Source organism: Squalius cephalus, assembly GCF_949319135.1.
Source record: "Squalius cephalus genome assembly, chromosome: 23".
NCBI lineage: Eukaryota > Metazoa > Chordata > Actinopteri > Cypriniformes > Leuciscidae > Squalius > Squalius cephalus.
Window position 1 is genome coordinate 27,502,342 of NC_137144.1, and position 17,012 is coordinate 27,519,353.

The 17,012-nt window shown below is 36.7% G+C and overlaps 1 protein-coding gene and 1 long non-coding RNA gene across 2 annotated transcripts; both read right to left on the minus strand.

Moving 5' to 3' along the window:
- Positions 1 to 412: 412 nt before the first annotated feature.
- Positions 413 to 13,719, minus strand: LOC307151683 (uncharacterized protein; the record flags this gene model as incomplete). The annotated part of the gene is made up of 4 exons (XM_079859798.1): positions 413 to 540; positions 1,152 to 2,299; positions 3,859 to 3,939; positions 13,600 to 13,719. 4 exons carry the CDS (start codon positions 13,717 to 13,719, stop codon positions 504 to 506), a joined length of 1,386 nt encoding a protein of 461 aa, XP_079715924.1. The 3' UTR covers positions 413 to 503.
- Positions 13,720 to 13,856: 137 nt separating this feature from the next.
- Positions 13,857 to 14,924, minus strand: LOC307151493. Its single transcript, XR_013819886.1, has 3 exons — positions 14,608 to 14,924; positions 14,034 to 14,108; positions 13,857 to 13,902 (listed from the first exon to the last, which is right to left on the minus strand). It is a non-coding gene; the product is annotated as an uncharacterized lncRNA (long non-coding RNA).
- Positions 14,925 to 17,012: the final 2,088 nt, after the last annotated feature.

Below are 17,012 nucleotides of genomic sequence, written 5' to 3' on the forward strand. Positions count from 1 at the left end.
GTCTTTGTGCAAAGCTAGGCTAGCGGTGGGTGCGTCAGACAGAGTTACGGCACTCACGGAGATGAGAAGGGTATGTATGGACTTATCTAACTCTTGGGGATACGGTGAATAAGCTAAAGTCCCAAAAGGTCGGCATGTTCATTAATTCAAGATATTAAACTGCAAAAGGTTAAAGGGTTAGTTGACTTAAAAGTGTAAAATTGTTGACATTTCTCATGTCATTCCAAACCGGAAAAGACTTTCGTTCATCTTAGGAACTCGGTCAATAGTGAGCCTTCGTTCACGGACTTTCAAGCCATTCACACTTTTTCCAGCTCTTCACATCTCTAAATATTATTGTTATTTTTAATGTGATGACCAAAAACATGCGTCACAAAGCAGGTTGAAGCAGGGAAGGATGGAGGATCTACTTGCAGCAGCTGAACTTTATTTAAAAGAACATAACAGAAACAAAACACTAAACAAGAAACAGAACAGCCTAGCATCTTCAGTCCAAGAGCTGCTCAGTTAAGCATCGTTCTGTTCACTGGAGGAGATGGCCTGAAAAATAAGTCAATAGAAAAATATGTCAGTGAAAGTAACTGTGCAGAATTGAAGAAACTGATCAGAGATTGTGGAAACTGATTCCTGGTTCAGAGAATGGGAGTTAGTGTTTTAGCAATTCAGAAAAACTGTAAACATTGACTCTTCTCAAAATCAAACAAGGCTTTCAGATCATACACACACGAATCAATAAAATAAGCACTACAGATCATCCATTAGACACTACATCAAAAAATGGAGAAAACAGCATCCAGAACATAACAGAAAATAATAATATTGTATGCAGTAAACAATTTTTGCACTTACATAAAAAGCCTAGTAATTGCAACTGATAAGGAGAACATATTGTATTCTGTATGCACTGCAAATATAGTATTTTACTGAATATTGAATATTAGGCCTATTGAATGTCTATATATTCAGCACTTGTCACAAATCTCTTAGCATTTTTAAATCTTACCTTAAAACTAATTTTTTAGGGTAGCTTGTAATTGAATATTTGCATAAATCTTTCATTGTCCACATTTGATTATTGTAATGGCTGATTTAGAAATTTATGTGTGGTGTATTATTAAAGTTAAATAAAGTAGAGACTATTAATAACAAACCGGGAATTGCTGTGGATCCTCTCATGTGTTTTCAGAAGTTCTGATCGACTGAATCTCTGGTCACAGTGTGGACACTTGTAAGGTTTTTCTCCAGTGTGGATCCTCTCATGTGCTTTCAGAGATGATGACTGACTGAATCTCTGGTCACAGTGTGGACACTTGTAAGGTTTTTCTCCAGTGTGGATCCTCTCATGTGCTTTCAGATCTGATGACTGACTGAATCTCTGGTCACAGTGTGGACACTTGTAAGGTTTTTCTCCAGTGTGGATCCTCTCATGTGTTTTCAGATCTGATGACTGACTGAATCTCTGGTCACAGTGTGGACACTTGTAAGGTTTTTCTCCAGTGTGGATCCTCTCATGTGCTTTCAGAGATGATGACTGACTGAATCTCTGGTCACAGTGTGAACACTTGTAAGGTTTTTCTCCAGTGTGGATCCTCTCATGTGCTTTCAGATCTGATGACTGACTGAATCTCTGGTCACAGTGTGGACACTTGTAAGGTTTTTCTCCAGTGTGGATCCTCTCATGTGTTTTCAGATCTGATGACTGACTGAATCTCTGGTCACAGTGTGGACACTTGTAAGGTTTTTCTCCAGTGTGGATCCTCTCATGTGCTTTCAGAGATGATGACTGACTGAATCTCTGGTCACAGTGTGGACACTTGTAAGGTTTTTCTCCAGTGTGGATCCTCTCATGTGCTTTCAGAGATGATGACTGACTGAATCTCTGGTCACAGTGTGAACACTTGTAAGGTTTTTCTCCAGTGTGGATCCTCTCATGTGTTTTCAGATCTGATGACTGACTGAATCTCTGGTCACAGTGTGGACACTTGTAAGGTTTTTCTCCAGTGTGGATCCTCTCATGTTTTTTCAGATCTGATGACTGACTGAATCTCTGGTCACAGTGTGGACACTTGTAAGGTTTTTCTCCAGTGTGGATCCTCTCATGTTTTTTCAGATCTGATGACTGACTGAATCTCTGGTCACAGTGTGGACACTTGTAAGGTTTTTCTCCAGTGTGGATCCTCTCATGTTTTTTCAGATCTGATGACTGACTGAATCTCTGGTCACAGTGTGGACACTTGTAAGGTTTTTCTCCAGTGTGGATCCTCTCATGTGTCTTCAGATTTGATGACTGACTGAATCTCTGGTCACAGTGTGGACACTTGTAAGGTTTTTCTCCAGTGTGGATCCTCTCATGTTTTTTCAGATCTGATGACTGACTGAATCTCTGGTCACAGTGTGGACACTTGTAAGGTTTTTCTCCAGTGTGGATCCTCTCATGTTTTTTCAGATCTGATGACTGACTGAATCTCTGGTCACAGTGTGGACACTTGTAAGATTTTTCTCCAGTGTGGATCCTCTCATGTTTTTTCAGATCTGATGACTGACTGAATCTCTGGTCACAGTGTGGACACTTGTAAGATTTTTCTCCAGTGTGGATCCTCTCATGTGTCTTCAGATTTGATGACTGACTGAATCTCTGGTCACAGTGTGGACACTTGTAAGGTTTTTCTGCAGTGTGGATCCTCTCATGTGTTTTCAGATTTGCTGACTGATTGAATCTCTGGTCACAATGTGAACACATGTAAGGTTTTTCTCCAGTGTGGATCCTCTCATGTGATTTCAGATGTTCTGATCGACTGAATCTCTGGTCACAGTGTGAACACTTGTAAGATTTTTCTCCAGTGTGGATCCTCTCATGTGTTTTCAGAGTTGATGACTGACTGAATCTCTGGTCACAGTGTGGACACTTGTAAGGTTTTTCTCCAGTGTGAATTCTCTGGTGCCGTTTTAACTTGTTTGCTGAAATGAAAGTCTTCTCACACTCAAAGCACATGTACTCTCTTACACCAGTGTGAATTTTCTGATGTCCATGTAAATGTTGCCGCTGTGAAAAACTCTTTCCACACACAGAACATGAATATGGCTTCTCCTTCGTGTGAACTCTCAGGTGTTTCTTCAGGGCTGATGCACAGAGAAATGTTTTGCTGCACTGATCACATGAGAACGGCTTCTCTCCGGTGTGGATCCTCATGTGAACCTTAAGAATTTCTTTGCGTGTGAAACTGTTTCCACACTGATCACATGAGAACGGCTTCTCTCCAGTGTGGATCCTCATGTGACGCTCAAGCCTTTGTTTGGTTGTGAAACTCTTTCCACACTGAGTGCAGGTGAAAGATTTCTTGGCTCTTTTCTTTAAAAATATATTTTTAGTCTTTGAGCGTTTGACATGATGTTCCTCCTCCACTTCACTCAGTTCTTCTCTCTCCTCGCTCTCTTCCATCAGGTCTGACATGAAAGAAAAAAATTATGAAATAAAAATTTCAGTACATCAAAATAATTAAAAGAGAGAAATATAAAGTGAAAGGACATGAAAGTGAGCCCTGATGTAATAGTAGAAAGTAGACAACTGTTATAAAATATTATGATAATCTGATGCCTTTTTATAAATAGAAAGGATTTGTCCTTGAAACTTACCATGAATGAGGAAAATTTATCTTCCAATTATTATTTTTAAAACATTATAGGCACGAATCCCATGTTTTTTTTAGCAAGACCTATTAAATATATTTGATCAATGACATTATCTACATAATATTAGCATTAAAATATACAATACTGACATATTTTGACACCAACTTTGAGATTTATATTTATTTTACATTTAATATAAAAACATTTTAATTATTAATGGCCGTTCACACTAGACTTTTCCTTGCACTGACTTCCATTCATGCGCATGTGAATGTGGGACACCAGAAACACAAGCTCAAGTGAATTACCCTGTGAGAAATAACACACACGTTTAGTATTCAAGTGGAGTGGATTGTTTTTTTTTTATATTTGAATTATTATTATTTGTTATATGTTAAATGTATGTTTGTAAAAAAGCTGCCGCAGAGTCAGTGGTGGGTAGTAACGAAGTAAATTTACTTTTACTATTTTTCTGAAAAAATTAAGTAGAGTAGATTTAAATGTGGGCACTTTTACTTTAACTCGAGTACATTTCTAATGAAAAAAATGTACTTTTACTTCGTTACGTTGGGCGACGTTCCTCTCGTTACTTTATTTTAATGCAATACATGTTGTTAAATGCGTAGTTTATTCCAAGCACGCTCTATCTTTTTTCTGGGCATGAGCGATGCTCAATTCACAAATGATTCACTCTTTTGAGTCGATTCTCTGTTCAAAGACTTCATCAAACAAGTTGGCAGATCTGTCTAAATCAGTTCGCGAATCAGTTTGAATGATTTGTTCAGTTTCCTTCACACAGTGAATTCTCTGAAGCGGTTTCACACTCGGAGTCGTGACAGGAAGCTTTAAGAACATCAAGAGCGTTGGATCTGGACCTACAGTCAAGTGAAAGCAAATCTGCAAAAGCATCACATTGTTTGCCAGCGATGAAGATCTTTATTAGTTGAACATCTTCGTAAGCTGTCTGTGAATGAATGATTCCACAGGACGATACATTCGATTTCATTTCATTCAGGTAATACATTTTACAACCAAACAGATTATTACGCCACCATTGCACTACTACAAAGTATGACATTTAGGGCTGGACCCGAATATTCGTTCGTTCGGTGGGTTGGTATTTGATTTGAAAATTTGACATTCGAATATTAATTTTTTTTGTTTCGTTTTTTTTTTTGCACACCTGGGATCCCCCGCGAAACGGTTCTCATTCGCGCTTGAATAAGGCCGGCGACACACTGGCTGCGTGGCGTGTTCGTTTTTATTTCGGCTCCCATGTTAACAGGTTGGAGTTTACACTGCCTGCGTGAGACACGCCTCAGGCGCGGCTCGAGCCACGCGGAAAACGCGTGCATGCTAGAAATAGAACCGACGCCTAAGTGTTCCTACAACGGGAGTGTTCTCTGGCTAGAGCGCAGAACAGCGGAGTGTGTATGGACCAAGCGTGCCGCACAAGCCCTGAAAAGTGAAGCCAAAACGTCTCGATCGCCCCCCGGTGACTGGTCCTAGTATAGGTCATAAGCCCCGCCTCCCCGTGTTATTCAACGGGACGTGAGACCATGTTATGTCGCTAAATGGCCACGGTTACCTGCTGCTGAGTGCGGTTATTTCTATCTGTTTTTAATTTCCTATACAGATCACGTGAGGTCCTGCCGGCTGTGATTGTGGGCGGGGCAACTGCTTTAAAGACGCCCAGTCTGGAGACCGTGGGCTCTCTCTCTCACTTCCCATTCGCTCCTGGTAGCAGACGGAGCACAAGCTCCGACGCGTGCGCGGCCTGCTGCTTCCTTTGAACTTGTTTAGAGCTTGTTTTAATGTTGGTTTCACAAGCACGATCCCGATATGGGATTATTGTTTTGTTATTTTTAGTTTATTATATTTATTTACAGCTGGTGGTAACTGGTGATGGGTTTTTGCATATTATTTAGTATAGATTAGTGGAGAGCAGGAGAAAGAGGACCCGGAAGACTCACACAAACTCTGTCTTTTGTTTTGAACGGGAGGCAGGCAAGTTTCATCCGCTTTGAAGAATAGTGTGGGTCAGGGTTTTCTTTTGTTTTTGTTATGTTTATTTTTTGCCACCATGCTCTGCGTACGCTAAGGCGTATCACCTAATTAAAATTATTTATTTACACTGTCATCGAATCTCTGTGGTCTTTTATATGTTATGCTGATCCATAATTAATTTGATGGGTTCGTAACAGACCAACTAAACAATTAAATACACTTCAAATATCTTTTTCCAAAGGTGGTTTCTTTCATTTGCTGTCGTTTTTATCACGCTGATGTAAGTTCAAGTGTCTGTTTCAAAAATAAGTTGGGTTTTAGTTAGTTACGTGATGCGGTGGTGTAACGTCATGATTGACAGCTGTGATTGACAGGTTCTCCGAGCGAAGTAGTCACTGAAGCACCAACGGACATTTTTTTCGGGATCTTCGGAGGACTGAGGAGATTGTATTTACTTTATTTTAATAAGCCTCTTGTCGTACTGCAATCAATTTTTAAAAAAGTGTGCAGAATCCACTTTCCCTGTGAGAGTGAGGGCGGAGCGTTGATTTCGCGGCTTTACTTCCTGCTCACTACTGCGCAGGTCTGGTCCCGAGATCGCTACTGCGCAGACTCAAGTTCCAATATGTCAGCGCCATATCGGGACACTGGCGGGCTTCAGTTCTCATCATTGGAAGAGAGCGAAGGGGCGTCGTCCATCTTTTTTTACAGTCTATGGTATGGACCGAAGGGCATGCCTGAGCTTGTGTTTTGGGTTATGGGATCACTGGTGATCCCGGATTATTGTTGTTCAAAATTCATTACTCGTCAAAACATCACACTCTTACTTGATCTGGACAAACTCAGCATCATAAGGAAGGTTTAAGACTCCAGCTTCGATATTTGACCACTGTTTATGATTTAACTGGTTTGCAGTGACATTAATTTCTTAATTTATGCCAGGAGTGCAAAATAATTCATCTGTAACGATCGTTATTTTGAATAGAAATCATCACTCACACAACATTCATTCTCGTCTTCTCCGGTTTATTTGTGCTCAAATACATATAATAAACAGCATCCGCCAGGGTTATTAGTCCAATAGTGCGCATATTTGGAGAAATAGGCTAATGATTAATAATCACATGTTAGTAAAATATTATCATTACAATGGCACATGAAACAATAAATACAACTTGTCAGTCAAAAAAATACCGCACGAAATAATTCACTTAGCGCACTCAAAAACAGCTTTGCGGCTTTAACTCCAAAACGACACGACATAAGAAGAAATGTTTTCGCGGGTATGGTAGGCATTGCGTGCTGTACGTGCTAACGAAATTTGACGTACATGACGTGAGTGGTTTTCAAGGAAATCTCAGTGTTTCATCCGTCCCACGTCTCCCCTACCTGAGATTATCATTGCCACACATTGTTGTTCCAGCCGCAACGTCGCAGAAAAAAAAACTGGGGAAGGGTGGGGAGAGGGGTTGAGGTTTAAAGCGGTTTACCGCTATACCGCGGGAATTTCTTGCTTTTCAACCGCGGTAAGAAAAAATCCATACCGTCCCAGCCCTATTTGACGCTCAATTACCATTCGGTGTGAACGCAACATTAAAATTGTGACATCATCTGGGCTTTTTTTCTGAGGACAAGAAAATAATCTGAATCCATAGACTCAGTTTTTACACAAACTGGAGCATTGACTGCATTCATCAACCCTGTTACCAAAGTTATTGTAAGAAGAATCTCTATAACTATGAATAACTTGTATGAAATTTGACAAATACAACATTATCAGTAACTTGGTGTTTACTGTTTATTCTTTAAAAAAAAATAACATCACTTGGTACAAACAATTCAACCATCTCCATTGACTTTGCATTGCGAGAGGCGGCCTCCTTGTCATTTCTGACTTATAACAAAAAACAAAACAATGTCGAAAAGCTGCTATGTAGGTGTACAGCAAACGAGCTAAAAAACCCAGAAATAAGTTTTTATACTGAGTTTGTTTTTATAATAAATGACACTTCTAAGCATTTATGTCTGTCTATCTATTCATCGTACAGTAACTTATGCCAATTCATTAATTATTTTTATTGCTAATCCTGACATTATTCTGCTTCTTCATTAAAATACAAGTATCTAGAAATAAATAAATAATATAAATAATTCTTCCAAATATAAATAATTATGTTGAATTATTATTCAAATTATTATATACTCATAATACTTTTTTCAGGATTATTAGTTAATGAACAGCATCTTAAAATAGAAATATTTTGTACCAATATATAGCCTACAGTTCAAAAGTTTGGGGTCGGTCATTTTCATTCTTTCTTTCTTTTTTTAAAGAAATTCATAATTATATTCAGCAAGGATGTGCCAAATTGATTAAAAGAAAAGTGACAGTAAAGACTTGTGACTTGAAATACTACTTGATTGGTCGGTGTACTATACATAACATGTTCAATGAATTATGTAATATTTTAAAATATGTGCCTTTTATTCGACCTTTTATTATTGAAAAAAAAAAAGCTTAAAAATTGCCGTCGAGCCATTTAGGCCTAAGCACTGAGAGAACCGTATCTGGCTCGAGCATCGGTTCCGAGTAGACTGTGGAATACCTATACGTTTACACCAGTGCATTTTCATTTTCAAACGCATAACCTGAACGCATAACACACACACACACACACACACACTATTCCGGAGTTTTCGACCCTCGAAAACAGAAGCAAGACAGTCACACGCAAGTGACGTAACCCATAGCAACGCGTTATGGCAACGACACCTCAGACTGACAGAAACGTAAAAATAAACGTAAATTTAGGCAACTTTAATTTTGTACACATTGTCGTGTTAATTATAATCAAATGCATTTTGTTTTATTAAAGTGAAGGCTGAAGGGGCACCCAAAGCCCCCCCACCCCTGCACGTAAATGTTTCAGTAGGAAGACGACAGATGCACAAGTATCGCTGTGATCGATGAAAACAATACAGAAATGAGCCTGTCACTTAATCAAACTGTATAAAGTGTGTTTGATGGTTGTGTAAATATGAGAAATACCGTGAACTTCTCTCCTCACCTCAGAAGACTCGCCTCAGCTCTGACTCGACTGAAACGCAGCTGAAGAGGCGCGAACGAGCGGTGACGTCATCGGCCGCCAACTGTAGAGGATCGAAGACGCGCCAAAATTCATAACGACAAAACATCTATAGTATAGACATCAACAATAACACAAAAATAAAAAAATAACTGGTCTTTATTCCAACTGCTTTCTTTCTGCTGAATGTGTAAAGCTGTGTTGAGATGGAGATCATTTCAGTTTATTTAGTAGGTGGGTGATTCTCCAACTACAGGCACTTTTGTGTCCTTGGCCTTTTTTTGTAAATAAATAAACAAACAAACAAGTGCACAAATAAATTGTGATTATGAAGTTCATGCTCCGCCTCCAACATCCTAGTAACCACCAAAACTTGCCCCTTTTTTCTTTTAAAAATGCTTTTGCAAGGCTGTTTATTAGCAGATTTTGCAGTTTTATGCTTGTCCCCAACCCAGACTGGCCCTCTTTGAATGTTAGAAAATTATATTAAAGGATCGATTTAAAAATATGTTTTAACATGTTTGTCTTAAGGACAAATAAATTAATATCATACCATCGAAATTCCATGTGTATATCATAATTTTAAACTATTTTTGGAATGAAATAAGTCTGTCCCCAGGTTTTCCGTCATTTCCACCTCCCTCAACAAAATCCACTTTAACAGATCTACCTTAGATATTTTATTGACTTGGTAATCATGGAAATAATAGTGAAAAGGACATATTAGTTGAAGGTGAAACTTCAGGCATGTGCTCTTCAGCACAAAAAAATAAATCAAGGTAAATCAAGCTTTTATACAGAGCGTCATTTCCACCTTGGCTGTAGTTCGGTTGAATTATGTACAACAAATATGAAAATAATGTATTTATGTTTATTACGAGTAAACAACGTAAGTCCAAAAGTAGCTAAGCCTGACATGAGGGAGTGCTAATATTGCAGAAAAACTGCTAAAATGTCATTTCCACCTCTGAGAAGTTACAGGCGTAGCTTTGGACATGGTATATGCCGTTTTTGTGCGCTATTTGCATGTTCTCATGACATATTTATGCTTTTGGACTGAGAACTTTATATATCACCATTCCAGTACACTCTAAATTTATTTTTATTAACTAATATTTATATGAATGTTTTGAGCAGGTTCATATAATTTGCATATCATTTGTAATCATTATTTTTAAAACTATTAGGTATACTGTTCAACTCATATATGTTAAATAATAAAATACATGGTTAAAAATATTTTGGACTGGCAATTTAAGTAAAAGTAAAAATAAACAGAAACAATCTTTCCACCATAAACCGTCATTTACACCACTTTTCACCTCTACTGTTTTTAAGAAAAAAAATAAGAATAACCAATGATGTGAATCTAAATGTTTTTTAAATCAAGTAGTAATAGTTCATTACTTACAATATATGTGTGAGTGACTTATAATAAACATAGACCTGAGCAAAAATTAAATGCTGTAGGCAAAAATCCAAACTCGTGGCAACTCGTGGCATTCAGCAACTTTTAGCAACTTTAAATAAAAATGCATTAAGTTCATGAAGTATTAAGATTTATTTTGTTACATGATTACCGGTAGGTAGCCACTGATGTTGTTGTTGACTGATACATAATCTTATATAATCAGTTTCACAATATTATATTGTAATAAAATACATAAATTGAAAAGTGGTGGAAATGACATCTTTGAAAGCGCTCTTCAGAAAAACTGTTAAAAATAATAATAATCCGTGGAATTCTAAAACTGCCCACTGTTATATTGTGCTAGAAGACACATGAATGAAGCTAGGAAGATTGTTTTAAGAGTGTTTTAAGAGAGTGAATTTTCCATAAACTCACAGTGCCAAAAGTGCTCCTAGTTGGAGAATCACCCAGAAACTGTGTTTTGTTTAAAGTTCATAGTAATTGTTCTGACTTCATGAAGTCTTGATTTCAGTCATGTGAGAGTCATTGTAGAATTAGGGGTACATTTTACATCTCTAGTAGGGGTGTAACGATATTCGAACCGAACCGAAAAACCGCGATACACCACCAACGATACGAATCGCGATACTCTCATGGCGTACCGAACACGCCCGCCCCGCCCCCGCCCCGCCCCCATTGGACCTCATGTCTTATGTGTACACAACGAATACAGCGTTGTTGCCTAACCACCATTAACCACATTTAATCGCAATAAGCTCAGTGTTTTGTTACTTTTGATAATAAGCAAGGTGTAATCTTTCAGATCCTGTCTATTTGATCACGAAATTCAAACATTAAATGTCGTTTTGGCGCTCTTTGATGTGGCGTGACAGATCTATGAAGGACTAAAAATGACAGAACGAAAAATAAATAAATAAATAAATAAAAGTAGAAATAACTAAATAAATGCAGAAATAATAGTAAAAATAAATACATTTTGGTAATATAAATGGCTATTTCTGAATTTTTACATGTATTTATTTATTTATTTATGCATTTCTATATGTATTTATTTATGTATTTATACATTTATTTATATATTTATGTATTTATATATTTATTTATTTATATATTTATATATGTATTTATTTATACATTTATTTATTCCTACATTTATTTATTTCTGTATTTCCACATTTCTACATTTATTTATTTCTGTATTTCCACATTTCTACATTTATTTATTTCTGTATTTCCACATTTCTACATTTATTTATTTCTGTATTTCCACATTTCTACATTTATTTTTCCCTGCGCATGTATGCTAATTGACCAATGGCTAACCACGCCCCCTCCACTCACTCAGTCAACATTCGGTAACAGGCGCTTTGGCAGCTGTCACATTAGGAGACATTTCACAGGAGGCAATTGATGATTTTTTGGAGACAGAAAGATTATATATCATCTTGATGTCACCAAAAGGGCCTTAAATATGCATTGGAGGGTTATATTAATAATTTTATTGTTGAGAAGGTCGATAAGCTTCAGCTCCAGAACAAAGATTTACAGTTCAGAGTGTAAACGTCATAGTTTGGTGCTATTTCGCTTCAAACGCTCGCTTTATACGCGCGTCCTATTCGCTTTGGATTCAAAATGTTCAAGCGTCGAACTAGACGCGGATACGCGCGAATTTGACGCTCTATTCGCGTTTGGTGGGAGCGCAGAATAATAAACAGGCTGCGATGTCAAGATTGCATTGCTGGAATGTGTGTGACGTGTGTGTGACGTGTGTGTGTGTGTGTGTGTGTGTCAGAGAGCGGGCGCCGGGGCGCGATCGAACAGTGGAAACATAAAACATACTCCATTTTGTTCATACAGGACATAATTAAAACTGCAAAGTGTTTAGCCTACTTATATTTGTGTAAAACACAACATTGTGCTTTTGTCAAACTGTAAACTCTTGTCAAACTGTAACCTACAACTGTCACCCAACCAAAATCACACACACACGCTGTTTAAAAGCCAAAATGAAGAGAAAAAACATAAAAACGAATGAAAACTGATAACCGCAATGCATTGCAATGGACGAGGAAGCAGAGAATGTCCAAGGCTGCGTTCCAAACCGCATACTCAATGAGTAGGTACTTAATTTCAATGAGTACTTACTTAACGAGCGCTAAAAGAGTAGGTACTTTATAGCCAAATCTCGTTGAGTATGAATGCGAACCGGACATCTGCCATGTTGACGTTATCATGTGACCTACGACGCGTTATCACACGCGCAACAACTTAAAAGATTCGAACGGACACGTTTAATTCATGTATCCGTAAAACTTGATATTGATTAAACTTGCTCATTTTGTGGTCTTTTTGAAGAAACTGCTGCCCATTTATTTTGTGAATACATTTAGGGTTGATTTAAATTATTTTATTTAACCCTACTAATGTGAACTACCGTTTTATCCTTAACGATGTTATTTATTTTTATTACGAAATCCCAAAATTGTCATCTCTTGAATATGTTGTTAATTTTTTATATCCAAATATTTTCATCCACAAGCAAAAGTGGCTAACTGCTTTATTTTTTTCCTCTTTTTCTTGTTGAATTTAACTGTCGTTTCATCTCTCAGGCCTATAAATAACAAAAAATGCTTTTTTTAAATGTATTACAGTATAATGAATTATTTAAGAAAATATAGATTAAGATATTCAACCTTGTAGGTTCTTTTTTCCTGTGTAAAAAATCTCATATTGCAAACCCATTATATATATATATATATATATATATATATATATATATTATGGGTTTGCATACATAATGAGATTTTTTACAGATCTCATAACATCAGTAACTCGACAGCCCTACCTAGAACGGGTTTCCTCAGCGTTTGTAATGTCTGCACAAAGGGCAGCTGTGCGAAGATTTGCCTTTGGAGGAAAACTGTTGATTTTATACTCGAAAAATTTAAGTATCATTAATATTAAAAATTAATATTACCTCAGAATGAATTGCATTTCTATCCCACCCCAAAACATACAATAATAACAACGATAAATGCTTGCTGACCAATACTTAATTATATGACTTTTTACTGAAAATTATATAATTCAATAAAACAAACAAATTGTAATGTATGTCATATGACATAGCTATGCATGATTGAATACACTCTAGATGTGTATATAATGAACATATCTACATTTTCTTTCAAACAAATAAATAAAACATTAATTAAATAATTATATTTTATTTACTGACAACAATGAGAAATATTAATAAATTAGTAAAAGAATGAATGAAAGTCACCATCACATAATAAACAACTGCATAAGTCAACACATGAAACAAAGCTTTATTCAAACTACAATCATGTATGTAGACTACAGGCGCTGAACCCCACATCCTTCTGCCGTCTCAACACAGCGGTTCCCATTCTGCGGCTTTATTCTGATGAATCAGCTGACCGCCAGAGGTGAGCCGTTCCCTTGTGCCGGAGGTTGTTGCGGGATGTGTTGTGCTTCACAATCTGAGGCAAGTGGAGTGATGGAGGGACCATCTCTAGGATTCAGCTCTGTGCTCTTCATCCTCAGTGCTCACACCAGCCCGCTGACATTTCAGATCCTACAAAATGCACAAACATAACACAAAAGCAGTAATTTTAACAGCACAATGTCATTTGATTTCAGTATTATTTAGAAGACAAAAACGCTTTTTTTCCACATGCCGCCATCATCTTCCCTTGCAGGTCCTGCTCCACCACAAAAGATCTGCAGCAAATGCACAGAAATCAAGAATCAGAAAGGTGATGTAATAGCTCTGTTTGAAATTACAATAATTAAAATAAACTACAACTTAATATTGAAATAGTTGTTGTTATTCATTTCTGTAGTATACTCACTCAAAGCCTTTGATGGCAGCATTCAGCTTCATGAGCAACTCTCCAGCAGATAAACACACATCTGTTCATCTGACCCTGTAACATCCAGACAAGATCCACGTTACCTCTGTGATTTATGAACTCAACACTACATTTACATGTTGAGGTTGTTTTAACTTTTTATCCAACATAAATTTTCCTCAATTCATCAACAGTAATGGACAAATAAAATAGATAACGTATGTTTAACGTTAGTTACTTTATAGATTTGTTCTACATAATAGCACACATTTCACTCAGATGTCTATTTCATGTTGTGATATTTCAGGATTTTCCTGTCAGATGTAAATAGACATTTAAAATAAGCGTCTTTGATGTATGGTTTGTTTATGTAAATCCACTTTAGAGACGTAACTTACGTGTCTTTACTGGAGCTCCCCTGTTAGCTAACGTTATACATATTAAAACGTGTTTTTACAGCAAAATCACAACTATACTATACTGTGTAACGTCTTTACACCTTCAACAATTCAACAGTTTACTCTACAGTAGTTCAACACATGCAATTTTAACAAAAGGAACCGTGTTTACTCACATTTGAAAGCACCCGCGTCGCTGATCTCTGCGATGTTTTATAATGACGTATCCTCTCGCGTGGCCTCCTGGGATAGAAGAGTATCCATCGGTCGAGCACTCGAAAATCTGGCCGAAAGCAGTAAGCCATCCGGGAACTTCTCGCCTACTCTTTTATGAATACTGATGTTTCGAACGTACTGCTTCCTTCACGTACTGTTTTCGCCTACTATATAGTAGGAAAGTAGGCATATTGGAACGCACTTAAGTCCGAATCTCGCGATAATTCGTACGTCACCCAGGTAATTCTCGCCTACTCTTTTGGATTCGTACATACTTTTTCGCTCGCCTACTCTTTTTCCCATACTAAATAGTAGGGAAGTATGCGGTTTGGAACGCAGCACAAGTGTATTGGGTTAGCTATGCGTACTGTGATTGGCTCATCGCGTTTGGGGGCGTGGCTTAGCCATTGGTCAATTAGCATACATGCGCAGGGAAAAATAAATGTAGAAATGTGGAAATACAGAAATAAATAAATGTAGAAATGTGGAAATACAGAAATAAATAAAAGTAGAAATGTGGAAATACAGAAATAAATAAATGTAGGAATAAATAAATGTATAAATAAATACATATATAGATATATAAATAAATAAATATATAAATACATAAATATATAAATAAATGTATAAATACATAAATAAATACATATAGAAATGCATAAATAAATAAATAAATACATGTAAAAATACAGAAATAGCCATTTATATTACCAAAATGTATTTATTTTTACTATTATTTCTGCATTTATTTATTTATTTCTACTTTTATTTATTTATTTATTTATTTTTCGTTCTGTAATTTTTAGTCCTTCATACAGATCACCATACTAGGCTCCTCATTTAAAGCGGCAGCGCGGAGCGCGAGTAAACGCGAGCATCTCTTCCTCAGTTACAGAATAAACATGAATGGACACCTGAAGGTATGTTGAAAGATACAGTATACTTACTGAAAGGCATCATAACTCAAAACACTTAGTTTTTCACATAGCTTTATTTACCTCAGGCAAGTCATTCAGTGTCCACAGCTTGTTGGTTTGCTAAGGAAATGAACCCTTTCACTAAATAAATGCACTGTATTAGCCTATATGTTATAGTTTACTTAACCTGTTAATGACATCTTGATTATTTAATGTATGTTTAAAATATCTGTCATGAAAATGACAGCAACTGTGTAAATAATTATATTTCAATAATAAACTAGAGTAAAAACATATGTTAATGTAAAAACTGCCTTATGTACAGTTTACATGTTTTCATACAATTTGTTACTTGAGTGTTGATTATTATTATATCTAAAAATAAATAGCAACTGAATTTAGGCTAAAAGTCTAGGCTCTGTTGTTAAGCTTTAATGTTATAGTAATGTGAAAGTAAGGGCTCCTATATAGTTTACAGCATTAGCAGATAATTTTTTTATCCTTGCGAGACGTTTACTTGTAATTGAATTAATTTAAAGACAAGGACACAATTTGTTAATTAAAGCACTGTTTAAAAAAAAAAGAAAAAAAAAAAGAAATTTTAGCTTTCTAAACCCCCCACCCCACCTAAATGAACCGAACCGAACCGAACCGAGACGTCAAAACTGTGGGACGTACCGAACCGTCAGTTTTGTGTATCGTTACACCCCTACTATCATCTGAAAAATATTGCAAGAATTAGATGCTTTGTTTCCAGACAAGACTTAGAGAAACTTGTGCATGCTTTCATCACCAGCAGGGTGGATTATTGTAACGGACTCCTCACTGGCCTTCCCAAAAAGACCATAAGACAGTTGCAGCTCATACAGAACGCTGAGCAGAACCAGAACATATGAACACATCACACCAGTCCTCAGGTCTTTACACTGGCTCCCAAATTTAGGATTGATTTTAAAGTATTATTACTGGTATATAAATCATTCAATATATTGCAGATATGCTCACTGAATATAAACCCAACAGATCACTCAGATCACTAGGATCATATCAGCTAGAAACACCAAGGGTTCACTCTAAGCATGGCGAGTCCGCTTTAGCTATTATGCCAGCCGTAACTGGAACCAGCTTCCAGAGGAGATCAGATGTGCTCCTACAGTAGTCACTTTCAAATCCAGACTCAAAACACTTCTGTTTAGCTATGCATTTACTGAATGAGCACTGTGCCAATGTTCGTCCGACTGTTTATACTGTACTGTATTTTATTTTTCTAAACTGTTTTAATTATTCTTTTTATTATTTTAATTTATTTTATGTAAAGCACTTTGAATTGCCATTGTGTATGAAATGTGCTATATAAATAAACTTGCCTTGCCTTGCCTTATCTGCCACTTCTAACACTATGAAAAATAGGCTGAGACTTTCTCAGACACCTGCAAACATTTCATGCT